This window comes from Hippopotamus amphibius, chromosome 2, assembly GCF_030028045.1.
Source record: "Hippopotamus amphibius kiboko isolate mHipAmp2 chromosome 2, mHipAmp2.hap2, whole genome shotgun sequence".
Lineage (NCBI taxonomy): Eukaryota > Metazoa > Chordata > Mammalia > Artiodactyla > Hippopotamidae > Hippopotamus > Hippopotamus amphibius.
Window position 1 is genome coordinate 112,635,823 of NC_080187.1, and position 26,747 is coordinate 112,662,569.

The 26,747-nt window shown below is 55.9% G+C and overlaps 1 protein-coding gene across 7 annotated transcripts in view; it reads left to right on the top strand.

The window, feature by feature from the left end:
- Nucleotides 1–26,747, top strand: part of SEMA4D (semaphorin 4D) — a 120,088-nt gene that overhangs the window by 80,181 nt on the left and 13,160 nt on the right. For 4 of the 7 annotated variants that reach the window (XM_057720407.1, XM_057720408.1, XM_057720409.1 and 1 more), the window contains 14 exons: nt 1,662–2,011; nt 3,453–3,598; nt 6,415–6,477; nt 8,083–8,181; nt 12,101–12,194; nt 12,817–12,930; nt 13,719–13,870; nt 14,898–15,073; nt 15,158–15,314; nt 16,298–16,520; nt 17,351–17,466; nt 22,734–22,906; nt 22,985–23,028; nt 23,890–26,236. In XM_057720407.1, the coding sequence (XP_057576390.1) occupies nt 1,906–2,011; nt 3,453–3,598; nt 6,415–6,477; nt 8,083–8,181; nt 12,101–12,194; nt 12,817–12,930; nt 13,719–13,870; nt 14,898–15,073; nt 15,158–15,314; nt 16,298–16,520; nt 17,351–17,466; nt 22,734–22,906; nt 22,985–23,028; nt 23,890–24,824 (2,598 nt within the window). In that variant the 5' untranslated portion in view covers nt 1,662–1,905 and the 3' untranslated portion in view covers nt 24,825–26,236. Of the gene's footprint in view, nt 1–1,661; nt 2,012–3,452; nt 3,599–6,414; nt 6,478–8,082; nt 8,182–12,100; nt 12,195–12,816; nt 12,931–13,718; nt 13,871–14,897; nt 15,074–15,157; nt 15,315–16,297; nt 16,521–17,350; nt 17,467–22,733; nt 22,907–22,984; nt 23,029–23,889; nt 26,237–26,380; nt 26,591–26,747 lie in introns of those variants that run through there. The other 3 variants (XM_057720412.1, XM_057720413.1, XM_057720414.1) reach the window with 1 other exon arrangement.

Sequence of the window (26,747 nt, forward strand, 5' to 3'; positions counted from 1 at the left end):
TGTGGAGAGTGAGCTGTGCTCCCTGCTGGGCTTTGGGGGCCAGACAAGGACCCCAGCGGTGTGAGAGGTACCTTCCCAGGCGGAATGAGGACGGAGCAGGGAGCGCTTCCTGGAGGTAGTGACTTCACTAGGTGAACAGGAAGTCAGACGTCACCCCCGACCCTCTCGGGAGGTTTGGTTTGGCCTGACGTGTCCGAGAGCAGCAGGGCAGGTGGCTGGACAAGTGCCGGCCTGTGGCAGGTTTGTGGGGTTCCGGGGAGGCTAAGCCCGGAGAGGATGGCTGGAGAGGGAGTGAGGGAGCTGGCCGCCCCTCAGCCGTCCTGAGGGATGGTGGTCAGGATGCTGACGGTGGTGGGGGTGAGGGGAAGGTCCTGGAGAGGGAGGACCTGGAGTGTGAGTAGGACCAGTAGACCTGGAGGTGGGTTGGCTTGGTGGGGGTGGGAGGAGGAGGTGAGGATGGCTGGCTCCCGGGGCCTCCGGGCCGGCCAAGGGGCGGGGGGGGGGGAGCGGGGGAGGCAGCTGCTCTGTGGTTTTGCAGAAGAGGGCACGCGGTGTACGGAGGAGGTTGTGTGCCCATGGACTCCGTGCGGGGCCCCGCGAGGCAGCATGTTGGCAGAGGGCGGGCGTTCTGCTGTAACGTCACTGTGTTCCTCAGCTGTGGTCCGCAGGCGCCCTGCCTCTGCTCGGGCCAGCGTCTTGGTTCAGACCTCTCCCCGAGAGGTCGGGAATGAGTCCATCTCAGAGTCTCGCTGGGATCCTGGTGAGGCCTCAGGTCAGGGGCAGACCCTGGTGCCTCATTGCCCCTGATTCACTGACGTGGAGCAGGGCTGCCCCACGGACGGTGCACGGGGCTGAGCAGGCGGAGGCCGGGACTCCAGGCATTCGTGGGGCAGGGGCAGAGTGTGGGTGCCAGGACGCCTGCGCCCCCCAGCCACACCGTTTCTTCTGTTCAGCACAGGCCTGTTCTTTCCGTGAGGTGCTTCTTCTCTGTGTCAAATCAGAGCCCACTGCTTCCATGACATGCCGACTTCTACGGTGAGGCTGGAGGAGCGAGGCCATAGGGATAGCCCTGTCCCCTGCAGGAGGTCAGCTACTCCTGCACGACCAGGACACATGTGCACGTGTGTGTGTACGTCTGTACGCGTGCATAGGTGTGTGCGTGCACATGTGCGTGTGTGTGCGTGTGTATTCACACATTTCAGCCTCTGCCCAGCTCTCCGGTCTTTAGTTCTGGCTGTCGTTCTCGATGAGTATTACAGGAATTGGGAAGCTAGAGTCTCTGAGGGAAACTGAAACCCCGGTTCCGTTCCCTTCTTCCCATCGCATTACCAGCTGGGCACAGTGCCCGCACTGGGAGGAAGCCGGGCAGCCAGGCAGGTGTCTGTCCCCCTGGTCTGGGTCCCTCGGTCTGTCCTTCATTCCAGGCCTGCCTGAGGAGCAGGAAGCCCTGACTCCTGTAATTCCATCTGGGGTGTGGTGTCTGTGTGGGGCTGTCCCTCTAGGAGGCCCCCTATGTCCCCACCACTCCGCTTCTCAGTAGATGGAGTCCATGCCTGGGGATGTGGTGAAAACCAAACAGAAAGGGGATATTGAGCAAACAGAAAACGGGCACTATTACCACACATCCTGACTCGTAACCCTTCCTTTTCACTTTCTTCCAGAACTTCTTCGGAAGTCCGTAGAGAAGCACGCTGTTTAAGAACCGGGTAGCCTTTGACATTTGCAGCGGTGAGAGCAGCCGGACCTCCCCCAGAGTGCTGAGAAATGCGGGGCCCCAGGGCTTGCGCCGCCCACCAGCTCCTGGCTGTGCTGCAGGTCTCAGCCCTGCGGCTCTGAGCCGCGACCACCCTGACGCCCAGCGTGGGCTCGCGTTTGCTGCCCAAGCCGCCACTGCGGCCCAAGCCAATGAGGATGTGCGCCTCTGTCGGGGGGCTGCTCACGGCCCTCGCCGTGGTATTTGGGACAGCAGTGGCGTTTGCACCCATCCCTAGGATCACCTGGGAGCACAGAGGTGAGGGCAGAACCGTGTCAGGCGCCGGCGGCATCTGCAGGGGACGGCCGCCCCGCGCCCTGCTCGTGGTGTGGAGATGCACAGGCGCCCTTTGCTCTGTTGGATCTGGGCTCCTGGCACTTGCGTGGGGGCAGACGGCCTGCACTGCCGCTTCTGGGGAGAGTCTCCTATAACTGGAAACAAATCACAGGGCTTGCTTTTGGCCTGCTGATTTGCTTTGTAAATCAGGGGGGCCCCTGGAAGGACGTTTATCTTCCTTGGGCCTGATGGCATTTGATGCACGCTGCCTGGGCGCAAACCACACCGAGTCGTATTTTGAGGATATTTAATTATATGTAGCTGAGCTTCAGGCCAGTTGTTTTCATTGGCTGTTTATTAGTTTCCCTTTTGTTTGTTTCCTCTCTTGGGAGCTGTGTCTTGGGAACCCCCCCCCTCCCCGCAACCCAAGTCTTTCAGGCTCAGTGGTCCTGAGCCAGGTGTGCTTGCAGGGCTGAGCTGTCTTGTGCAGAATTCCAGGCAGTGTGTGTGCTGGGAGAGCTTCTATCCTATGTGCATCTTTCTTCAACACTGGAAACTGAGAAGAGCAGAAAGTGTGAACACCTAACGCTTCAGTAAAATTAGAGCTTGGGGATACATGGAAAAGCAAGCTTAGGATTGATGCTGAGATGGTCAGAAAGAAGAAATAACTCCTTAAGAAACAGTGTCAGTACATTTATATTACTCCTAAATAGCTCATCCTTAAATCCCTCATACTCCTAAATGGTTATTGATGCAATTACCAAAGAAGTGAAAAAGTCATTTGTTTCTCTGCTTTGTAAGTTTGTGGTGGTTATGCTTGGAAGATGCTTGGGTTAAGGAATATAATCACTGAAATAGATTTTCTTAAAGGTTTTGATGTAAATGATTTTTTTCCCAAGAAAATCCTGAATAGTTATATTCTTTATAAACCTCTTCTGTGAGTGATTAAATACACATAGACCAGAGTTTGATGGGAGGCAGAGGAAACCCCAGTGGTCAGCAGTTTAAGGTGTCTGGTCTGCAGTCTCTTGTGAGGTCACACTGCGAAGAGGTCACACTGCCTGAAGGTCATGTTCCTAGAGGGTCACGTTCCTGGGAGGTCACGCTGCCCGGTTTGGAACTTGGCTGGGCTGGAGGGAGCAGGAGGGGAAGTCAGGTCACAGCACCGGTCGGGCACAGTGGCTCTGGGGCCTCACACTTGGCGGCAGCCTCGGCGGGTCTGTTCCACCCGAAGGTGCCTGAGTTTGGCCGAGGCCTGGCCGCCGTGGCAGCAGACCCACGCATGGCCCCGGTGAGACAGCAGTGCACTGAAAGGAGACCAGATGCTCAGGATGTGGCCGGACTCAGAAATACCTAATACGTTCTCCTGCTTCCTCCTCCCCACACAACCCCCCCCCCCCCCCCCCCGCCCCGCTCTCCCCAGAGGTGCAGCTGGTGCAGTTTCACGAGCCCGGCATCTTCAACTACTCAGCCTTGCTTCTGAGTGAGGACGAGGACACCTTGTATGTGGGCGCCCGGGAAGCCGTGTTCGCGTTGAACGCACACAACATCTCCAGCAAGCAGCATGAGGTATGGTGTGGACTCCCCGCTCCCCTGCTGTCCGGGCCAGTGTTTTGTCCTCACATCCGCACACTGGGCTCCTCCTGGGGTGTCAGGCCCTTTCTTGGCCAAGCCGCCTGCTCACCCCGGTGGCCAACCCCATGGATGTCCTGCCCATCTAGTGAGCAGCCTCCCTGCCCGCCGGGGCCGAGGGCCCTGTCATCCCGGAGCTTCCTTCCAGCCCTGTGTCCACAAAGCCCCATCTCAGGGTGTCACCCGACAGCCACCGTCCTCCCCAGGCTGGCAGCTCACCCAGGGATTGTTCAACGTTTTATTACGGAAAATCTCAGGCACACACGAGAGCAGAGGGTGTGATGTGATGAACCCTGTACCCATGGAGGCTCCTGCAGGCCAGAGGGTTCGCCCCCATCCTCTCATCGATGTCCTCAGCCTCTGCTCCCTCTGGGAGGCTTTGAAGTAAATCCCAAACACACATTGTTCATCTGCACATGTTTCCCTGAGCATCTCCTAAAGGAAGGGACGCCTTTTTTCGAAATAACCAAAATATCATTATTGCATCCAAAAAATTAATGTCATCAAATAATGTTCACATTTCATGGACCCTCTCATAAGTGCTGTCTGACTATTCAGTTTGATTGGGTTGACGTCAGGCTGTCTGTGTGGTTGGGCACTCTGTCCGTCCAGTCTCAATTTCCAGGAGCCACCCTGGGTCCCCTCGCTGGGAAAGCCGCTCACAGTCCTATCCGGCCGCCAGCCTCCGTCTGGGTCCTGTGAGAGGCAGGACCCCCCACCCAGGTGGGCGTCCTCCTCCTGGCCCTTGCCCGTTGCAGTCTAGAGCACGTCAAGGATTGCAGAGTGGGATGTCCCGCCTGTACCTTTCCTCCTCCGTCCGTGAGCGGGAGTGTCATCTGTGAAGGGGCAGTGCCCGTCACTAGCTGTTCACATCTCCCGAGGCCTGTTCCTCTGGACATGGCAGGATCAGTGCTTGAAATCTTCGCCTTTATTTACTAGCTTTCAAAATAATGAGGAAGTTATCTCCAAAAAGAAGCAGTGGGCTTTGGGACTCTTTCTGGTTTTTCAGTATGACTGTGACTCGTGGATTTAAGCATGTCCGAAGTGCCTCAAGCCATTGCAGCCAGACCCTCGCCTGATGCTCAGACTGTCCCCTCCTGGCCCTGGCAGCCCTCTCCTTGGCTCTTGCTTAGACACTGCTCTAGTGATCGGTGTCATTTTCTCGTTCTCTGAAATCAAGCTGGCCCATGCTCACCTGGTGCATTTTCTGCCCCAGAGCTCTTATTTTTTTTATTTCATTTTTGTCTTAATCTCCAAAGTCAGGCCTAGTATTTAATTTCTGTTTCACGTGAATGAGATTCTAGTCATTACCCTGTGAAAATAAAGAGTTTAAAATAGTAGGCGCTTTAGAGCAGAGGGATGGGAGCGGCCGGCCTCCCTCTCAGCCTCTACCCTCTGGGTTCATTAAATCCCTTTCCTCTGAGCCTCACGCTCCTTCCTGATGACTCAGGCTAACGCTGCCTTTTAGAATCTCGTCTTGGGAGCGTCCTGGTTCCACCGTGCACATGTGCGGGCCCGTGGACACTCAGTCAGAGCCCGAGTTGCTCTGTTAATGCCATCACTGTGGCCCCTCGGGGTGACCAAGAGGCTTCAGGCCCCGTAGACGTACAAGAGAAGAAAAAGTGAAAGGACCAGAGCCAGGCATCAGTGAAACCCCCTTGAATGTGATCAAGGGCCTGGCAGAGTTCATGTTCCCGTGTCCTTATGCATTGCCTGTAGATGATGAAATTGTCTACATTTTAACTTCTAAAGGATGTTGCAATTTGGAATGGGATCTTGTTCTGCTTTCACGTGTTCTGATCAGGACTTCCATTTCCCCGAAAACACATTGCTGGGGGATTTGCTTCACAGCCGTGGAAAAGACCCGTGTGCTTCCTGACCTCTGAGCGCCCGATGGCCGGCTTTGATTTTCTTGGGGGGAAGTGTATTTTGGCATCAACGCCGGCATAGCACACGAGCAGATGGGGTGTCTTGGGGGCAGGGAGGCAGGAATGTGGGAGCCTCTGGTGATGCAGCACTGTTGCTCCTCTGGAGGGCGAGGGGCTGAGGCACCTGCCAGCCTGACTCCTCCCCCTGCTGTAGAAGGAGCCGGGGCACAGATTTCAGCAGGAAGACGCTTGGCCTGAGGGAGCCGCGTGGCTCCGTCCCTTTCACCTGCTGCCATCACAGACAGTCCTGCGGATAGTAAAGTAAATGTCAGGACATTTTATTGGACTCGAGAATCACTTTTGAAGGCATGAAAACACCCACTTGGTGTTTGAAAATGCCTGCAGGTTAGGGCCTTCCCTGGTGGTGCAGTGATTAGGACTGTGCTCATGGAACTGAAGGGGACACGGGTTTGATCCCTGCTTGGGGAACTAAGGTCCTGCGTGCTGCGAGGTGCGGCCAAAAAAAGAAAAAAAAAAAAGAAAGAAAGTGCCTGCAGTTTAGCTTTTTGATGACTACTTGAATCCTCTCCACTTTCAGTCATTTAGTGTTTGCAGTCATTTTGCAGAGAATAACGGTCGTCTGGGAGCCACCTTCCAGGCCCCCAGCTGCAGGATAAGGGTCACAGAATTTTCCTGAAGCCCCTATTCCTCATGGGCCCCAGCATCTGCTCTCTGAGCCTCACTTTGCAATCTGAGATATTAATGTCTCAGGAAATACCTGTGCTCTAAGCACCACTGTGTGCTTCGTAAACTGTGTTTTTTATACCAGAATCTCCTTTTAAAGGGTGAGCATACACTGAAATGGACTCGTGTTCCTCCTCACAGGCATATTGGAAGGTGTCAGAAGATAAAAAAGCAAAATGTGCGGAAAAGGGGAAATCAAAACAGGTAATTTCTTTTGCAAGCTTCAGAGCCCGCCCAGGCCTGTCTTCCTTGTTTGGCTCTCCCGAGTGCCCCGACCTCTGCCGTGCAGCCCAGGGGTGTTGACCCGCTCCCCGGATGCGGGCCGGCTTCCTCACGTCATCACGACTCCTGCTGCAGGCTACCTCCCTGTTCCCAAGTGGGGCGCTTGGCTCTCAGTGCAAGCGCCGAACACAGTAGGCTTACTGAAACTTACTTTAAAGTTTATCTGAATTGAATTTATGCAAATGGCCTGAAACTTTGACTACAGAACATGATGTCTGGTGCCTGCTGGCTAAAGGTATAAAAGGCAGAGTTCGTGCCTCCCCGGAGCCCCAGTGGCCTGGAAGGGGTACTGTTGTTGGCAACATCTGTCCTGTGAGATGATGCTCCCTCTCTAGGAGATGCTGGGCACCTCGGTGTGGTGGCCATCAGGGGAGCGCTGGGCTGAGTGTCCATCTCCCTCCAGAGTTCTGGGTTACTCCCGCCACCCATTGGGCCGCCCTGCCCCCAGCTGATGCCGGGCCGATGTTGGAGTCTCAGAGTATAAAAGCCCCATCTTCCTTGGTAGTTGGTTAAGACAGCTGCGTTACGGGCAATTTCCGTCGCTGTTGGCTAATTTCAAAACAATTAAAATTAAAAAAACAAAAACAAACTTGGGCTAAACTTTTTTAGCAAAATACTAAACACTTTCACCAAAGTCACTAAATTCAAAATGAGGGAAAATGCAAGCTTTGCGATGTAATAACAGGTGTCGCAGGGAGTTGTCTTAGAGCTAAATTAGAACAGGCACTTTGGCCGGCCCCATGTGGAGACTGTACCACTGTACAGTGGATAAGGGTCCCTCCCAGTTCTTTCGGGGACAATGAATTACTTCCAACCCGTTTAAAAACAATCATGGCAAAAAAAAAAAACACAACTTTCCTGAGCGGAGATAATTTCAGATGGTAGCATCTATAATCCAAGTACATTTCAGCCTAAACTAGCGAGTGGGTTCCTCAGTGGCATTTGGTTTTCCTTCGGGGCCTTTCTGATGTGGAGCCAGGCTCAGAGCCCCTTTTTAGTCCTGCCTCTCCCCTGAGCTGGGCGGGCCGGACACACCCTCTCCTGAGAAGCCCTGTTTCCCGTCACATGCATTGGGGTGTCGGAGTGGGGTCCCCCAGAGAAAGGGAAGGCAGAGGGGATTCCGCACAGCACACACCCGCCCTCCCCCCCCCCACCCCCCGCCCCGTGGGGCTGCCAACACAATGAATGGTTTGTGTGTTCGGTGAGAATAAACGCATTTTTTCCTATGCTGGGTGTCCAGTAAGATTTGAGGTTTGTCCGGGGGTGGAGCTGGATCTCAGGCGGCCGGCTCCCCGTGCCGGGCAGCGCAGGGCTAGCGTGTGGGATGGATGGCGTCTGAGGCCCGAGATGGAAGGGGGGTGGTGAGGGCGCAGTCGGGCTGGTGGTCAGCGCGCTGTGAGAAGCGGCCGTTGGGGGTGTGCGTGGCTGGTTCATGCTCTGAAGGGAGCAGTGTGGACAGTTGGGACCGTGGAAGGCGCCCGGTGGACCCTGCGAAGCGGCTGACCCGTGCGTTTCTCTTGCTTGTAGACAGAATGCCTTAACTACATCCGCGTGCTGCAGCCGCTCAGCGCCGGTGCCCTTTACGTGTGCGGGACCAACGCGTTCCAGCCAGCCTGTGACCACCTGGTAAGGCCGTGCAGACCCCCTGGTCAGCCGTTACAGCAGACTGGGGCTCGAGACAGCACCAAGTGGGCTCCACTCTGCAGTCCAGGAGGGTTTGCCCCTACTGGCTGCGTGGGCACGGGGCGGCCCCTGGCTCCTCAGGAGGCCTCCGCCCGCTCGCCGGCCGCCCCGAAGCCCGGCCCGTCTGTAAACCACCGTGACTGAGGGCGTGGCTGGGGCAGGACTCATGGGACCCCTGGCCTGTGGTGTGGAGCTGGGACTGGGGGGACCTTCTGGGAAGGGCAATGCTGACAGAAGCACCAACATGCCCCGATCCAGCATCTTGCCTGTTTCTTTTTGTCATATTTTGCATTTTGTGAGGGAGCCCTGGCTATGACTTGGGTCCTGGTCAGGTGGAGAAGTCAGGACTTCTGCTCCCGGGTTCTGTGTTCCTGGTTCATGTACGTTATGGGCTGAATGTCTGTGTCTCCCCCAAATCCATCTGTTGAAGCCCTAATTTCCTGAGTGTGATGGTATTTGGAGACGCAGCCTGTGAGGAGATAATTAAGGTTAAACAAGTCATAAGGGTGGGGTCCTGATAGGATGATGGCCTTACAAGAAGAGGAAGAGGGACTTCCCTGGTGGCGCGGTGGTTAAGAATCCACCTGCTAATGTAGGGGACACAGCTTTGAGCCCTGAGCTGGGAAGATCTCACATGCCGAGGAGCAAGTAAGCCCATGCACCACAACTACTGAGCCTGCTCTCTAGAGCCCGCGAGCCACAACTACTGAGCCCATGTGCTGCAACTACTGAAGCCTGAGCACCTAGAGCCTGTGCTGCACAACAAGAGAAGCCACCAAAATGAGGAGCCCGTGCACCACAATGAAGAATAGCCCCCGTTCACTGCAACTAAAGAAAGCCTGTGTGTGGCAACAAAGACCCAATGCAACCAATAAATAAATAAACTTATTTATAAAAAGATTTAGTATTGGAGGTGGGCGGGGAGTGGGTCAAAGGTGACACAAAATTACCAACTCTGTGCACAAGGTTGGTTTGGTTATTCTTATGTACGAGTTTAAAATGTCCCATATGGGCTTCCCTGGTGGTACAGTGGTTAAGAATCGCCTGCCAATGCAGGGGACACAGGTTCGATCCCTGAGCCAGGAAGATCATACATGCCGCAGAGCAACTAAGCCTGTGAGCCACAACTACTGAGCCCTCGTGCCACAACTTAGAGCCCGTGCTCCGCAACAGGAGAAGCCACTGCAATGAGAAGCCCGGGCACCGCAATGAAGCCCCCATTCCCCGCAACTAGAGAAAGACTGCATGCAGCAACGAAGATTGAACACAGCCAAAAATAACTAAATAACTAACTAAATAAATAAGTCTTTAAAAAAAAAAAAAAGAAGAGGAAGAGACACCAGAGACCTCTCTCTCTCTCACCATGTGCGGACATGGCAAGAAGGAGGCTGTCGGCAAGTCAGGAAGAGGTTCCTCTCCAGGAACCAGCAGTGCTGGCACCCTGATCTCAGACTTCCAGCCCCCAGAACCATGAGGCATGGACGTGTGTGCTCTTCACGGCAGCACAGGCCTCCCTAGGACAGCATCTGCCGCTCTGGTCTTGGGGCATCACCTTCCAGTGTCGGCTGTTGGGGTACAAGCTGCCTACAGATCCACAGTTCTGAAAGTCTCCCCTCTGAGGAGTGATAACGCAAGGTCCGTGCGTGCTGAGCGGTTTTAGAAGCAGGACCCACTCTGCCTCACCATGTCCTTGACTTTCCTGGAGCTCCATCAATTGCCTTCTGCTGTGGTAGGGTCCTTCGGAAAGGGCCCCCCCACTCTCACCACTCTCCCAGCCTTCCTGACCCCCCTGCAGACGGTGAACCAACCGGAAGGAGAGAGGGGATTAGACGGCAGCATCTCTCCAGGAGATACTCTTTTTACTCAGATAATCTGATGAGCCGCTTATAACAACCACAAAGAGGGAGGAGTGTTTTAAATGCGCTTGAGAATCGAAAGTGAAGCACGTTTTCTAGTGTTTTTCCCTATTTAGTGAGTACCTGTCAAGTGTGACATATGCTACGGTGGAGAGCTTAGTTTGCTAGAACTGTAAATTTATCGGGATTAAAAAAATGTTTTCCAAGCTTGAGTCAGAGAGAAACGACAGGACGAAGTATGGGCAAAGTAAGGACCTGCTTAGAAAACCGTGTACCCACACGCAGACCCCTGGGGTGGGGTCCGCATGTAGGGTGGGTCTGCTGGGCTGTGTGTGTCCACAGACTCTGTGGACAAAGGTTGGGATCGGGGTGGGGGGGTGCGCCCAGGTGTTGAGATCATCAGTCCTCAGACAGACTTAGTTTCTTTCTGCTTAAGTCCCGTGACTCATATTAGAAACATTTTGCATATGAAAGGATTTCCTGGCTAAACTCTAGTTAGTCAGAAGCTTAAAGTATGCAATTTAAGCTTAAATTCCATAGGCATGTTGGTTTTTGAGCAAAGGGAATCATACATTTCATTTAAATCCAGAGCTACATTTTTTCCCAATATTTTTAAAAATTTTCAAGCCAAGAGAAAAGTTGATCACGCACATGTGCTCTGACCACCTAGATTGCACAGTTGGGAGCATCCGTGTGTGTGCACAGGTGTTGGGCATGCTGAACTGTGACCCAGGCCCCCTGCATGCTGTTACACACTTCAGAATAATGACAGTTTCCTACAGTAATGCCGCGTTTGTCATTATATCTAAGAAGATTTGCAGTAATCCCCCAATGTCATCTAACCTCCAGTCCCCATTCAGATTTCCCCAGACATCCTCTTGAAATGCAGTCGGTGAATCACATCAAGTGGGGTGCACTGTCACCCCAGTTCACACTCCCTAACCTAAGAGGTGAAAATCTGTATATTGTTTCCACCAGCCTGTTAGAAATATAACTGCATCTTTTCCCGTGCCCCTGAGCCCTTTCTGCTGTGTGGCTGCAACATGTTTCCCTCGCTCTGACAGCAGGGCTGCTCATCCACCCATCGCAGTCTGGGTGTCCATCTTCTTAAGCCTCTCCAGGCTGTCGGGTGATAGGTGGTACCGCACTTTCATTGCCTTGTGCTTCCTGGTTTGCTGTGCTTCCTGGCCTGTGCTTCCTCAGGCATCCTTTCTAGTCTGTGCTGCCCGAATGGGTTTCTTCTCTAACTTGCTGTGTTTTGACTGTTTTCCTCCTGGGAGTGCTTTCTTACTCATTTGTACAAGCTTCTCACGTAATCAGGGATGGAAATGCCTCACCTGTCATTTTGCAAGCATTTCCCTCACTTTGTCACTGTCGATCTCTGTCTCGTTCTTCTGTGGACATTTTCCTGTGCTTTGTGTACTAGATCTGTCCATTTTTTTCCTTACTTGGCTTTGGGCTCTCTTGTCAGGTGAGGAGAGATTATCCCAAGACTGAAATGGTCACCTGTACTTCTGTTGGTGTCGCATGATTCCATTTTTAGTATTCAAATCATCGCTCCATCTGGAGTATGTTTTGGTGGGTGGAATGAGATGGAGATGCTGCTCCTTTTTCCCTGTGACCTGTTTATTGGATAGCCTGCTGTCCCGCTGCTTTGAAGGCGTCTTTGTTGATGTTAAAGTTCTGCACATGGCCTTCCGATCCCCTCTGGAGCACATCCTATATTTGGTTTGCCCTGGCTGTTCTACAACCTTAGAGCCATCGGCATTGCTGTCTCCATCCTATAGGGGAGTAAACTGAGGCTCCAAGATCTGGAGGCGCTCTCAAGGGTGTCAGAGGGTGCCCAGGCACTGGCATCCAGACCTGGGACCAGGTCATTGGCCGCACATGTGTTCTCCTGTCCCCCAAAAAGAGTGAGTCTGTAAATTAAATGGTCCAACAAAGATACATTATGACCACAGAAATTCAGACATTTTACGATACTCTTTCTTTTCATTCAATTATAGAACTTAACATCCTTTAAATTCCTGGGGAAAAATGAAGATGGCAAAGGAAGGTGTCCCTTCGACCCAGCACAAAGCTACACGTCTGTCATGGTTGGTGAGTTCTGCTCTCAGAGTCCGTCCCCGGCTTAGCTCTGCTGGACCCAGGAGGCTCCGTCCCTCCTCCTCCACAGTGGTCTCCCTCCACTACGTTCCCATGTTCACTGTCCTCACAGCAGGTTCGGGAGCCTCTCTGTAGACCCTCTGATACGAGCTTTTGAATTCATCGTTCGATGGGATAAGCCACCTCCTCCACAGTCCTTGAGTTAGATTTGTGGGAAGAGAGGATTTTATACGTGTCGTTTGTCCACATCATACTCGGTCACATTGAGGCAGTGCTCCCGCTCGAGGGACGTTTGTGACTGAGCCGTGGCCTGCCTGGGAGGCGAGCAGGCCAGGAGCCCCGTGTGCACCCGCGTTGTGTTTGTTATTTTACTGGATGCGGGAGTACCTTGCTTGTGTAACTTATTGCCCCTGGCCGTTTAACATGGGCATAAAATTACCCACATCAGAGAAACAGAACAGGAGACTCAGGAAAGAGAAACACGCACCCAGAAGCACGGCGGTGGTCTCTCCATTTCCTGGGAGGACTTGTGTTATGTTGGGAGGAGAATGTGGGGCTGAGTGTCCCCAGCACTGGTGTTGACTCCCTTTTCCTCTTTCCTCCTGGGCCGCTGAAGATGGAGAGCTTTATTCTGGGACATCATATAACTTTTTGGGAAGCGAGCCCATCATCTCCCGAAATTCTTCCCACAGTCCCCTGAGGACAGAGTACGCGATTCCTTGGCTTAACGGTAAGAAGCAGGTCATGGAAGGTGTGTCTCCGCTTGGGGTGGCTTCCTCGCCAACAGAGCCCTCACTCTGGTTCCCCTTTTGCCAGCTCCCACTCTCACGGGAGGGTGTCTGCGGCTCACCCTCCTGTGTCCCCGGGCTCACATCAGCCCCGGTACGGTGGGGGTGCTTCTGGAACTCCACAGCCAGCATCCGGGGGTGTCTTTGTTTCTCCTCCGCTAAGCAAACTCTGTTTTAAGCCTGCCTTTATCCCTCCTTGAAAACAGCTCTGGGAGGTCAGAATGGCGAGCTCAGGCTCGTTAGATCAGCATGTGATAGGATATCGTTATCTCTGGACATCACATGTGCACGCTGGACTCACGATGCAAGTGGCTCACAGCTGCTCACAGGGGACTTTTCTCCTGGGTGCTGACCAGCCAGCCAGAGCCTTGGGACACCTGGATCTGGGGGTTGGGAGTTTGTTTGTTTTAGGCACATGCTGTTTAAACTGGCAAATGCATATCTTCCCGTGGGTCTCCAGGAATGGTGGGATCTGGCTCGCTGGGGCTGCCAGGCTGCCTACCAGTTGAAAGGCACAGCCCTCAGTTCTTGGGCTGGACCAGGAGGCTGCTCTTCAGACCCACCATCTCAGGCATCTCCTTAGGCCGAGGAAGGCAAGAGGGGCACCAGCATCATTCCTTGGCCCTGAAGTCTATTTGGGGTGTGACACAGGCACCCTCCCACGTCCTTGATCGGAGGGGCCCGGGCCCTCAGTGTGCACAGGGATAACTGGAGCGTCTGTTCCCTGCAGAGCCCAGCTTCGTGTTTGCTGACGTGATACGAGAGAGCCCAGAGGGCGGGGACAGCGGGGACGACAGGGTCTACTTCTTCTTCACGGAGGTGTCTGTGGAGTACGAGTTTGTCTTCAAGCTGATGATCCCGCGAGTAGCGAGGGTCTGCAAGGTGAGCCCATCCCCGCCTTGGTGAGAGCATGGCACCCAGGCTCCACACTTCCTCCGAGATGTCCATTTCCTGACCACTTCAGCCTTCCGTGCCACAGATGGTAGTGTGGACGGGCCGCGGGCTTGGACCTTCGTCCTCCCTCCAGGCCTTCCTGGAGACCGAGGGAGCACCTGAGCCGTGTGTGACAATGACTGTCCTCAGGGCTCTGTTCTTAACACACATCCGTGAAACCGTCCCTGGTTTATAGGAAGTCGGTTTTTCTGCACTGTGTAAACCAAATTCTGTTGAAATTGGGGTTTTTCCTTTCCAGTGTAATGATGGGGAGGGGTGCATTTTCATTGTGTCCAGAATAAGTAGGGCACATCGATTTCATGTTCTTCCGCATCCAATTGTCAGAGTCTCAGTACTTATCTCCAGACCAAGTCACATCAGGGGGGTTTCACGATTGTTGGTGGGTGATCAGTGGTGGTCAGTTCACTAAAAAGTGTTTTGGAGAACGTGGCAGGTCCAGAGCACCTCAGCAGATAACTTGGGGGCTGGAAGGAAGTGAAGATCTGATCTCCCACAAGGAGTGCCTTTTGGGGGAGACCACACCTGTGCATATTGGGCTGAGACCGAAGGGGGAGCCCGTGCGTCCACTGGCTCCTGGCTCTGCTGGTCCCTCACGGGTGGGTCGTGAGTCTGGAGAAGCACACGAACCACAGGGCCAAAGCAGTGTGCGAGGACGGCGGCGCATCCGCTGCACGACACTGAGCGTGGGCAGAGTCGGACTGTTGTTCTGGCTGCAGTTGGGTGACTGCTCGTCAAGAGGGTTTTGTTGGTTTGGTTTTGTGCTTTAATCCTTGACCGGAGCTGGTGTGGAAGGAGGTGCCGGGGTCACTAGTGAGTGGTCTGCAGCCAGCTTGCCTTTTCAGCCTTGGCTTCCTTTCATTCAGGCAGAGCTGCTCTGGGCCCGAGTACATCACTTATCACCTGCTCACGGGGGGAGTCTGCCCTCCTCCTACCACGCACGTCTTTGGGGTTACAGGGGGACCAGGGCGGCCTGAGGACCTTACAGAAGAAGTGGACCTCCTTCCTGAAGGCCAGGCTGATCTGCTCCCGGCCAGACAGCAACCTCGTCTTCAACGTGCTGCGGGATGTCTTCATCCTCAGGTCTCCGGGCCTGAAGGAGCCCGTGTTCTACGGGGTCTTCACCCCACAGCTGTGAGTGCCTGGGGTGGGCGGGGGCGGGGGTGTTTTCGCCACACTGCCCCCGTCAGGGCAGTCACGTCGTCCCCTCCTCCCCAGGAACAACGTGGGGCTGTCGGCCGTGTGCGTCTACAACCTGTCCACGGCCGAGGCGGTCTTCTCCCGCGGGAAGTACATGCAGAGCGCCACGGTGGAGCAGTCCCACACCAAGTGGGTGCGCTATAACGGGGCCGTGCCCACGCCGCGGCCCGGGGCGGTGAGTGGCCGCGGGCTGTCTCCACGGGGAGTGGGCGTCCACCTGGGACTGGGAAGGGCCGTGGGCGCGCTGTCCTTTTCCTGGGCTCTTCTCGTCCTCGTGTTGCGTAACAGCTGCTGCTACAGACTTCCCGAACGAGGAGGCTCTTCTGGCTGGCACCGGGTGTTCTGTGAGGTTAACGTTGCGTAATGAAATTAGATCCGTCTCATTTTCTGTTTCTTGCAGAGAAACACACGATTTCTTGGCAAAGAAATAAGCGATACTCTCCATTCGTTAATATGAGTCACATTTCTTTTTTTCTCCTAAAAGTAGTGAATTTCATGTGGAAATGAGCGTGAGCGTCCAGGCCGACGTGGCTGCTCCCATCTGTTATGTCCCTGGGGAGACGGGCCGTGTCTGTGGCCCATGGCTGGGGCTGTGACCTGGGGAGGCGGCCTGGCGCTCGGGGCTCACCCCCAGGACGGTCCCCCTCTCTGGGGTGCACCTCTGTTGACAAGGGTCCGTTCCTTTCACGCGTGTCGTTAAGCAGAAGGTGCTCACCTGTGGTCGTGAATTTTAGTTAACGCACATCAGGAGGTAGGACAGAAAAAAGAACCCTTCGTGCTCTTGGCCTTGATGCTATTTATATTTAGAACTGGACTGTTTTTAGCCGTTTTTCCAGGCTTCTCTTCTGGGGGAGTGACAAGTGTGCGTTTTTCAACTTTAAAAATCTGATATGCTTCTTTCACGTATGAATAGATGAAAATCACTTCACTATGTATCGTAAGGCAGTTGTGTCTTGCGGATAAAAAGACAGTTGCATTTTCTACTTGCTTTATAACTGTCTTCAGATTCCTGGGGAAAGGTCAGCTCGGTGTTGCCATTTTTTCAAGAAATCCACCATGCAGTCCCCAGTCCTGCACCTGGGGGAAGCCTTGACTCTTGTGTGGAGCGCGTGCCGCACGCACGTGCTCCCCGTGGTGACGGGGCTGTGCTCCCTGCAGTGCATCAACCGGGAGGCGCGGGCGGCCAACTTCTCCAGCTCCCTGAACCTGCCGGACAAGACTCTGCAGTTTGTCAAAGACCACCCTCTGATGGACGACTCCGTGACCCCGATAGACAGCAGGCCCCGGCTGATCAAGAGCGATGTGAACTACACGCAGATCGTGGTGGACAGGACCCAGGCCCTGGACGGGAACATCCACGATGTCATGTTTGTCGGCACAGGTGGGTCCCGGGCCCTGGGTGAGAACGGGGGCAAGCCCAGCTCATCTCTTCTGCACGCAGCCAGCGCCTCCCCCGGGTGCCCGAGTGGTTTGGTAGAGCGTGGAAGGATTTCTGAGAAGTCACCATACCTGGCTGGCTTCAGATCTCTGTGACCGTCAGATCACCTGGGGCACTGGCTCAGCATGCAGGTCCTGGCCCAGATCTAGAAATTCAGGTCTGATAGGTCTGGGCTGGTGCAAAGGGAGGCCAGGTGGTGCCTGTGGAGGTGGGATGAGAGCCCTCCGATGGGCACGTCCTGCCTCCCTGCGTGCGCGGCTGGCTTCCAGACCTGTCCTGCCCTGTCCTGGGAGGCACATCTGTTCTGGTAGCCTGTAGACTCGGACATAAGTTTTCTGGAAAGGGAATGGCGGGCAAGTGCAGCAGTAGCTGGTGGGCTCTGTGCTCAGCCCTGGGTGCTGTCCAGCCCCGGCCTCCCCTGCCTGGGGCTCCCGGCATGAGAATGGCACCCCCAGAGGCCGGTGGGACCCAAGAACCATGTCACGTTTGTTTGGGTGATGCAGTGTCGACTACGCTGATGAAGGGTATTAGAATCAACAAAGGGCTGTTTATTTTTAAGAAAAAAATGGGGATAAGAATGCCAGTTGGGCTGCCAGTTGTCTATTTTGCCAATGGTTCTTCCTTTTCTGTGTCTAATGCAAAAACATCGTCTGTTTCTAAGCCTCCTGTCGGAGGAAGGGGTGGGAGGAAGAAGGGTGATCTTTGCTGCTGTGGCCGACAGCCCAGCACCGTCCTCTCCTCCCGGGGACTGACCTGCAGCTTTGACCTTGCAGACCGGGGGGCCCTGCACAAAGCCATCAGCCTCGAGAATGACGTCCACATCATCGAGGAGACCCAGCTCTTCCAGGACTTTGAGCCGGTCCAGACCCTGCTGCTGTCCTCCAAGCAGGTAAAGTGACTGGGCAGCCGGCTGGGTGGCCCCTTGTCTCAGTGACCACAGGCTGGGCGGGGCGAGGCAGGCCCCATCGTCCATCTGGCCCAGATGAGCCGAACTCCAGGCTTGGCTGAAGGAAGTCCTTCCGTGAGCTGTGGAGTGTGGGGTGAAGGGAAGGTCCTTCTATGAACTGTGGAGTGTGGGCTGGAGGGAAGGCAAACTGTGTCCTACAAGTTGCAGGACCTCGCTGAGCTGTTAGAACTGATGTAAGATGCAGTCGGGGGCTCACTGGGCCGTGAAAGCGCTTCCTTGTGCCGGAACTTGGTGAGGTTGAGACCCCGTCCGTGGATGTGCCCTCCTTGCAGCTTCCTCGTCTGCACAGAAAACTGCCCTCTATGTAACGAGGCACCGTGTCTGTAAAGCCCCCTTTGATGAGGCGCTGTGTCCTTCCCCAGGGCCAGCATGCTTTCTCCATAAAGGGCCAAGAGTGAATGTTTGAGGCTCTGCTGCCTGTGCTGTTGTAGCTCGAGAGCAGCTGTGGACAGTCCGGAAGCAAGTGAGCCCCGTTATGTTCTAGCAAAGCCTTATTTCTGCGCACTGAGCTTTGCAGTTCATGGAGTTTTCATATGTCATAAAATATTATTCATTTGATTTTTCTTCAACCAGTTGAAAATGTGAGACCTGTTGTTAGTTGGTGGGCTGTACAGAAACAGCCAGCGGGCTGAATTTGCCCTGCTGTCCATCCAAAGTGGCCTTTGGGAAATGTGCCGCCTGGTTTATAACCGGGGTGGGGCAGTGAAGACCAGAGCACAGGCTGGGCACCAGGTCGCCTCGCCCACATCCTGGCTCCAGGTGCGTGACTGTGAGCCTGGGCGGGCCAGTCCTGCCTCAGTTTCCTCCCCTGTACAGTGAAGGTTGGCAGCCCCTGGGAGGGTCCCAGCCCTGCCCTGTGCCTCCCCACACTCTGACCCCTGGGCTGACAGACTCTGGTCAGCACCAGAAATTGGCAGCCTGGCCATGCCTCACGCTTCCCTGTACTGCAGGCCCACCTGTCGCGCGGCCTCTGCCACCCACACCCCGTTTGTAAAGCCATGCTCGGGGGCACCAGGCCAGCCTGTCCCCGCTTTGTATGGTGTCGCCCTGTTGCTGAGGTTTTCCCATTGGACCCACAGCACTCCCAGGCCATCATCCTCTCTTCACGCTGGAAAGAGGTGGTTCTTCCGGCCCCTCAGAGCATCCTCCCTGCCCTGGCTCCTGGTGGGCGCCTCCACCCGGCTTGTGGGGCCCAGGCTCACTCCTCCCCAAGCCGTGGGCAGCAGGAAGGGGCCCCTGATAGCGAGAAAGACAAGAAGGCGACCTCTCGGGCGCGTATTTGCAAACGGCACCCTCAGTCTTTCATCCTCTCCCGGTCGTCATGAGCTTGAGGAATTGGACCTGGTTTTCAGACTCCTGTTGCAGGGTCACCTTCCCTCTCGGCTTCCGCAGTATGTGTTTTCTCCAGTTCTGAAAGGGAAGGAGGATGAAATAGCCTAATGAAGTTAGGCTCTTGGACATCTGTGCCTCTCGGGAGGGTGCTTTTGGCCTCCTTTCCCCCGGGCCCACCTGCATCGTTGTTGAAACAAGGAAAGCCAGGAGCCCTTTTGGCCACCGCCACGTTGCTCAGGTGTTTCAGCCAGGCTGGGGCAAGCACCCTTGAGGCTCCAAATGGTCAAATACTCATCAGAACGAAGCCCAGGCCCCCAGTGCGGACGTGTGGGGAGAACAGGGCTCAGCTCTGCTCTACATCATTCAGGGACTCAGCTGGCCCTGCTGTCCTGAACCCATGTCTTCCAGGGCATGTGGGTGCTGGTCTCATGGGAGGCACGGGGGAAGGAGGAGGGAGGGAGGGGGCCTGTGGGCGGCCTGTGGGAGGTCTTTCAGGTCGGTCCTGTGCCCACCTGCCCGAGGTCAGGACTGGTCATGCAGAGAGCCTGGCGCCCCAGGGAGTGAAATGCCCGTCCCACAGGAGCCCCCTCTGCGCTGGGGTGTGGTTCAGTTGCCCGGGGTCCCACACCCTCTTCTGTGCTGGGGGCTCAGGGTGGCTTTGGAATACTGGCCGTGGCAGCAGGAAGTGGCTGTTTGGGGTAAGAAGACACCCTCTCCCCCCTTCATCCCCCGCCAGCAGGCTCTTCCAGGTTGGTCATGCCTGGCCGTCGTGGCAGAGAGCTTGTGAGCAGCTGCCCCAGGGCTGGGAGAGCACTGGAGGGGCCAGCGCACGGCCCCCGCAGGGGAGGGGGGGTCCCTTATCACTGCCTCCTCCCTGATGACAAATGCACGTTTTTCTTGTGGTAAATGTATGTCACATAAGTGGTACCATTTTAATTATTTCAGAGTGTACGCTTTAGTAGCGTTAAGTACATTCACACCGTGCAGTCCTCACTCCTGTCCATCTCCAGAACTTCTTCATCTTGCAAAACCGAAACCCCAAACCCATTAAACACTAACTCCCCATTCCTCCCATTCTCCAGCCCCCGGCGCCCACCATTCTGCTTTCTGTGTGTGTTTGACTACTCCCAGAACCTCGTATAAGGGGCATCCTACAACATTCGTCCTTTTGTGACTGGCTTATGTCACTCAGCAGAATGTCTTAAAGGTTCATCCGTGTTGTAGCAGCCGGTGGGATTCTCATCCTTTTCAAGGCTGAGTACTATTCCACGCTGTGCGTACGCCACAGCTGGTGTCTTCACCCACTGGTGGACACTTGGGTTGCCTCTCCCCCTGCTGCTTGGACCGCCCTGCTCTCCGGTCTCTTGTGCGTACATGACAGGTGTGCTCTGGGCCCAGGGAGCCTGCTGAGTGTGATTTTCCTGGGGATGCTCTTTGATGGTGAGGTACTGCCTGTACAACAAAGGAGAGGGAAGGGTTGTTTTGGCAGGAGCTCCTCCAGCTCTGGCCATGTCTACCCCATCACCCTCCCGGGTGTGCAGAGACTGAGATGTGACCACAGGAGCCCAGTGCTGCAGCTGAGGGCACAGTCACCCAGAGGGTGGGAACCATGAGAGGCCGGCGGGAGGGCACCAGGGCACATGTGCGCTCGGCAGAGCTCGCAGGTGCTGGGTGGTACCCGGCCGGCTTGTTTTCTCTCACAGAAGAGTTGGGGTGATAGTACAGGGGCCTGTGGCCCTTCCCAGCACGCGCCTATCTAACCCGAGGAGGTTGGCGGCACAGCGCCCGCACTCACCTCCACACACGCCCGATCCCCGAACTCCCACGACGTGCTTTTTGGCTCCAGGGCCCCATGTGGCCTCAGTGTCCCCTCTGGTCTGGACAGCTCCCCTGTCTGCGCTCGTCTTGGTGACGTTGACACTTTTGGAGAGAACTGATCAGCGTTTTGTGGAATGGATATATCTGGTGTTCTTTTGTGTTCAGATTGGGGTCGAGCGTTTCCGGGAGACGACTGTTGTCTTGGGGACGTGGAATCAACGTGACTTCTCAGAGTTGCTTGGTTTCTCCTTCCACACTGTCCCCGCACCCTGTGGTCCGTGGGTCCAGTCCCCGGGTTGGGAGGGAGAGCCAAGCGCCAGCTCCTGGAGGGAGGAGTTGAAGAATCTGGGGGCCACGTTCAGCCCCCATAGCCGCTGGCACTAACTTGTGGGCGACCTTGAGGCTGCACAGACACCTGGTTCCCTCTGGCCCACTGACTTGTGTGTCCACCCCCGGGCCTTGCCTGCAGCGGTCACTGCCGCAGGATCACAAGCCACTTTTCTGTTCCACGTTCTTTGGAATCGAGGAGGAGCTGGGGGCTCAGCCCTGCCCTGTTGAGGAGCGAGGGCTGGGAGCTGAGCGGGCTGTGGGGCAGGGAGGATGGAGCCTGTCTGGGGGTGGGCTACCCTCCCCAACCCAGGGCACCTGCGTGGGGGAGGTGTCACGTGAGGCTCCCTGGGGCACCTGCTCTGCTCTGCGTGAGTGCCAGGGCCCCAGTGCAGGTGCCCACACGGCCTGTCCCCCCAGGAAATTTTTCCTCACCTCTGAGCCATGTGATCTGACCTGTGATCTGAGATGTCATCCCGATTCCTTCTTACGAATACGGGGCTCGCGTGGCCTCATCTGCCCAGGTCTCTGCCGACACGGAGAGGTTGGCACTGGGCCGGGCCTTCTCCGCCACCTGTCAGCACAGTTTGAATCCGCGGCAGAGGGGACCGCCCTTGCTCGTGGCTTTGCTCACACACGGGGCGTCCGTGACCCCTGGGCCTTCGAGGCCTCACAGGCCAGGAGATCTGGGGTAACACCGGAGACTTTGCACTCCAGCCAGACTCTGACGTCGATTCAGAACGTGTCCTCCAAGGATAGAGACTGTGTCTAAAATACCAAGCTCTGTGTAAACTTGAGAATCTTTTGACGTTAACCAAAGGCCTTTCTAGAAGGTCAAGGTGAGACAGAGGCTCACCGGCAGAGGAGAGAGAAAATGCTGTACCTGACTTGCCGGCCCTGAGTCTGCCGCTGAACTTTCAGGTGGACTCCCTGGGGGAGCCCTCATTCTAGCTGAGCACAGCGGGAAAATCAGCCTGCCCTGGCTGCCCGTGCGCCCAGCTCCCTGCCGGCGCTGCGGGTGCTGGCAGCATCGGCCCGAGGGTGGAGACCTCCCCGGCCCAGCGTTCCAGAACACGGAGGAGCCTGCTTTGCTGTCTGCTTCCGAGCGTGGCTGTCCATTTCTCCAGCCGCATTCATTTCTCGTGAACACAGATGCGTGAGAAGCGAATGCCTCCTCACTTGTTTTACTCCATGTAGTAGAGCTCCGTTCACTCCACTGATGTTCACTGCAGCCTGGCTGGATTCACACCCTGACACGGGCCGTCTGCGTGCTGTGCTCACGTGTGGCAGGCACGAGATGGGCTTCAGAGGCCATGCCCTTCGGCCTCTGGCCTAGTGAGGCTGGGAGGGCTGCTGGGAGTGTCAGGCTAGCGGGTCTTCCTGCGTGCAGAGGGGGCAGAGGAAGGGCAGAGATGCCCTGCTGCCAGGTAGGATGAGGGTGGGCGCTCCGAAGGGGAAGGAGGGATTTGGACCAGGGCCCGGCATACTCTGAGTCAGCCTGTGGATTCCACCCGAAAACCACACGCTGCCTGTACTGTCACGATGCTGCAGTGCAGATTTGTCTTGGATCTGACCTGGCCTCGCTCCACTTCCTCCTCCAGAAGCTCAGGGAGACGCTTTGTCATCACTCCGCCTGAGCTAGAGAAGCACCTGGCACATGGAGGGCTCCCCCTACCCCGTGCCCACTGTTCTCATCTGTTTCACACCCACAGGGCAGAAGGTTTGTCTATGCCGGTTCCAACTCGGGCGTGGTGCAGGCCCCCGTGGCCTTCTGCGGAAAGCACAGCACCTGCCAGGACTGCGTGCTAGCCCGGGACCCCTATTGTGCCTGGAGCCCAGCCGCGGCCGCCTGCATCGCCCTGCACCAGACTGACGGCCCCAGCAGGTATCTCCCCGCTGCATGCAGGTGCCCCGCCCGGCGTCCAGCACGCTCACTGTGTAACCTGTGCCCGTTGTCTTGCAGGGGTTTGATTCAGGAGATGAGCGGGGACGCGTCCGCCTGCCCTGGTAAGTTGCTCATCCCCGCTGCCTTCCCTTCAGGGACAGCCAGGTCTCGTAACCATTTCATGATGCTTTGCTGGTGTGGCATTTTGTACATTGTTTTTCTTTCTCTACTCAGAGCAGAGGTCATCGTGGCAGACCCTGTGATGTTTCTCTGTCCCTTTTATCACAGAACAGGGTGTTGAAGCCACGCAGAGTGTGTTCGTTTACTGGAAGGCACGCTCCATCCCAAACTGTGCCGTCGGCTCTCGAGATGCAGCTCTTCTCTCCTGCTTAGCTTGGGGCATGTTAAACAAAACCTGCCCCTCTTGTGGACAGGAGGGAGGAGCTCACGAGCCATTAGTCCCCGTTCCCCTCGGGAGATCCCACCCCTGCCAGGAGGTCAGGGCGTCCCAGCTGAAGGCAGGCAGGAGTGCCCTGGGCTCCTGCCCTCCCGTCCCTAACTCGAAAGCTGTCATCCGTTAAGACAAGTTTAGGAGGAGGGTGTGGAGGCCCACGGAACGGCCGGCCCTCCCGGCAGCTGCTAGCAGAAGCCCGTTGTGTTTGATTCCGCGCCACCGCCAGACGGCATAGCTGGCGGCTGCCCAGCCTCCCCGGCCTGGGGAGGTTCCTCCTGGGAAACCAGGGTGAGAAACAGGATTTCTTCTGCTCAGAGTTGCCTTCGATCTCTTTGTCCACAGGGGCTGCCATGGGGGTCTCATCTTTGCTTTTCGGTCACACATGTCTTTATCTCCTTAGCTGTTCTGGAAGAGTCCATGTTGCTCCACGGGGTGAAAGCCTTGTGTCTTCTTGTGCGTGTTAACCTAGTCTTGAAAGAAGTATGGGGCCGGGTTGTTGATGCTGTGCACATTTATTTTGATGTTCCAGATAAAATTAAAGAAAGTTACCTGCAGCATTTTTTCAAGCATGGCGGCACAGCTGAACTCAAATGCTCCCAAAAGTCCAACCTGGCCCGGGTGGTGTGGAAGTTCCAGAATGGTGTGCTCAAGGCCGAAAGCCCCAAGTACAGCCTGGTGGGCAGAAAGAACTTGCTCATCTTCAACCTGTCGGAAGGAGACAGTGGGGTGTACCAGTGCCTGTCGGAGGAGAGGGTCAAGAACAAGACGGTCTTGCAGGTGGTGGCCAAGCATGTTCTGGAGGTCAAGGGGGTCCCGCGCACCCCGGTGGCCTCTACCTCACCGGCCACACGGACTGAAGGTAGTAGGCTCACTTCCAAAGTGACGACAGGGCCCACCCGGGGCGCCCCTCCCCAGACCCCAGCCGTGCGGGTCACCACGCCCAGTGCCGTGGCGCCCCCGTCCAGCCCCGCGGGGCCCACCAGCACGTCCTGTGAACCAAAGATCGTCATCAACACGGTCCCCCAGGTCCACTCGGAGAAGACGATGTATCTCACGTCCAGTGACAACCGCCTCCTCATGTGTCTCTTCCTCTTCTTCTTCGTCCTCTTCCTCTGCCTCATCCTCTACAACTGCTATAAGGGCTACCTGCCCGAACAGTGCTTAAAATTCCGCTCAGCCATGCTCCTCGGGAAGAAGAAGTCCACGTCGGACTTCTCAGACTGCGAGCGGAGCGTGAAGGAGACGCTGGTGGAGCAGGGCAGCTTCTCCCAGCAGAACGGCGGGCAGCCCAAGCCGGCCCTGGACACGGGCTACGAGACAGAGCAGGACACCATGGCCAGCAGGCTGCCCACCGACCGGGAGGACTCGCAGAAGATCGACGAGCTCCCGGGACCGGTCCGGGACCGGCCGTTCGACGTCACGTGTGAGCTGAAGTTCGCCGACTCGGATGCGGATGGGGACTGAGGCGCCCGCCGCTCTCCGGGAGGTCTTTGTGTTGCCAGTTCAGTCCCCGTCCAGTGCTGCGTAGGTAGCCGTCATCAGCAAACCTCAGTCTTCTGTGTCTTTTCTCTTGGGTCGCGCTTGTGACGTGGTTTCTCTTTGTCCTTTCGGAAAACAGCGGGCCTCGCGTCTGGCCTCCCTGGGCGGTGGGGCCCTTGGAATCACGCCTGCAGGTTCGCCCGAGGCCGCTCTGCGGCGGGAAGACGGCCAGGCCGCCACTGGCCCGGGAAGAGCTGGGCCTTGAGCGTACCCTCCTCGTAGCAGCCACTGAAAGATAATTTAATTCCAGATTGGAAATGACGTTTTAGTTTATCAGATTGGTAACTTATCGCCTGTTGTCCAGGTTGGCACGAACCTTTTCTTCCACGAAATTACTTTTTAGGATTTTTGCTTTAATTGTGTTGGCATGGGTCATTTATTTTTTAAATTACTAAAGCAGATGTTTTAATATTTGGAAGATGTACATCTTCTGGATTTTGTTGTATATTAGGATAAGGTATGGCTTACGTTGCTTAAGATTCTCAGGGATAAACTTACTTTTGCTAAATGCATTCTTTTGTGCTTTTAGAAATTAGACAAAACCATCTCTTGAGCACGCCTTTTTTTTTTTTTTTTTTAATTTTGTTCCTTGAGGGAAGCATCGTTTTAGAGAGATTTTCTTTCTGTACCTTCTTACTCTTGTTTTAACTCTTTTGAGGAGAAGGCTGCGAAGGACTGTCCCACGACACCGGGCGGGGTTTGGAGGGAGGGCCAGGGCCCCAGCGAGCTCTGGGTGGAGCCGGGCTGGCCCAGAGCTGAGAGGATGAGCCCGTTACAATCCAATGCCCACGGCCACTGGTCAGAACCTCGTGTCCAGGCAGAACATTCATACCAGGATGTCTTGGTCATCTGAACATCTCCTTTCTCTTTTTGCTTCCATCTCATGCCCTCTGCCTGCCCAGACTCTCCGCTTGGCCTAACTGAGCTGTCCACAACTGGAAGAGAGCGGGGCGGCTGGGAATGGCTGGGCCGGTGACCACAGTCCCCGCCCCACAGATGCCACTGCCCCAGGCCTGCCGCGCCTGGCGCCGTCTTTAAAGGTCTTTAAAGGTGCGGGTGGGCGGCATGGTCTTACCGTCACCGACGTCCCACTCCACCTCCTGCTTTCCGGACGCCCACAAGAGGAGCCTTTCTTTCCGTGGCACAGAGCAATAAACTCTGTGTATGTGTGTGCTTGTGTGGACAGTGTCATCTTCCAGCATGATCGGATTCGACCACTTTGGTGTAAACATTTGTGTTTTATAAGATTTACTTTGTTTTTATTTTTCTACTTTGAATTGTATACATTTGGAAAGTAACCGAATAAACAGAAGCTTATATCCTTGAGGCGGGCGCGTGGTTCCCTGCGGCTCTCCCCCCGCCTCCCTGCGCGGCCTGGGCCCCTTTCTTTCCTGCGCTTCGTCCCCCTTCTCCAGCATGCGGCGCCTTCCTGACGACGTCTGCCTCAGAGCCCTCTCTCTTTTCTGTCCTCTGTCTCGCAGCCTCATCTTCTCTGCCCTTCCCCCCTCCGGGGTCCTCTTCCCTGTCCTGTCTGGGCCCTGACTCATCTTCCTCTCCCCGAAGTCCCTGGCCGGCCTCGGGCCCGGGGCCTGACAGCCGCCTGCAGGTCACCTTGCTGCCGCCCTTCCTCAGCGACCAGGCCCAGCACGTGCATGCCCTGGGGACCTTCCACCTCTTCTGCCAGGCCACAGGTGAGCGGGGCACCTGTCCAGCTGGGGGCGGGGGGCCGGGGCCTGCTCCCCGAGCACGGACTTCCTGGCTGCACCTCTCCGGTGACCCGCGGCGACACTAATCTGTTACCCCGAGGCTGTTCCTGTGGACGGCGGGCCCCGACGCGTGTTTCCCACG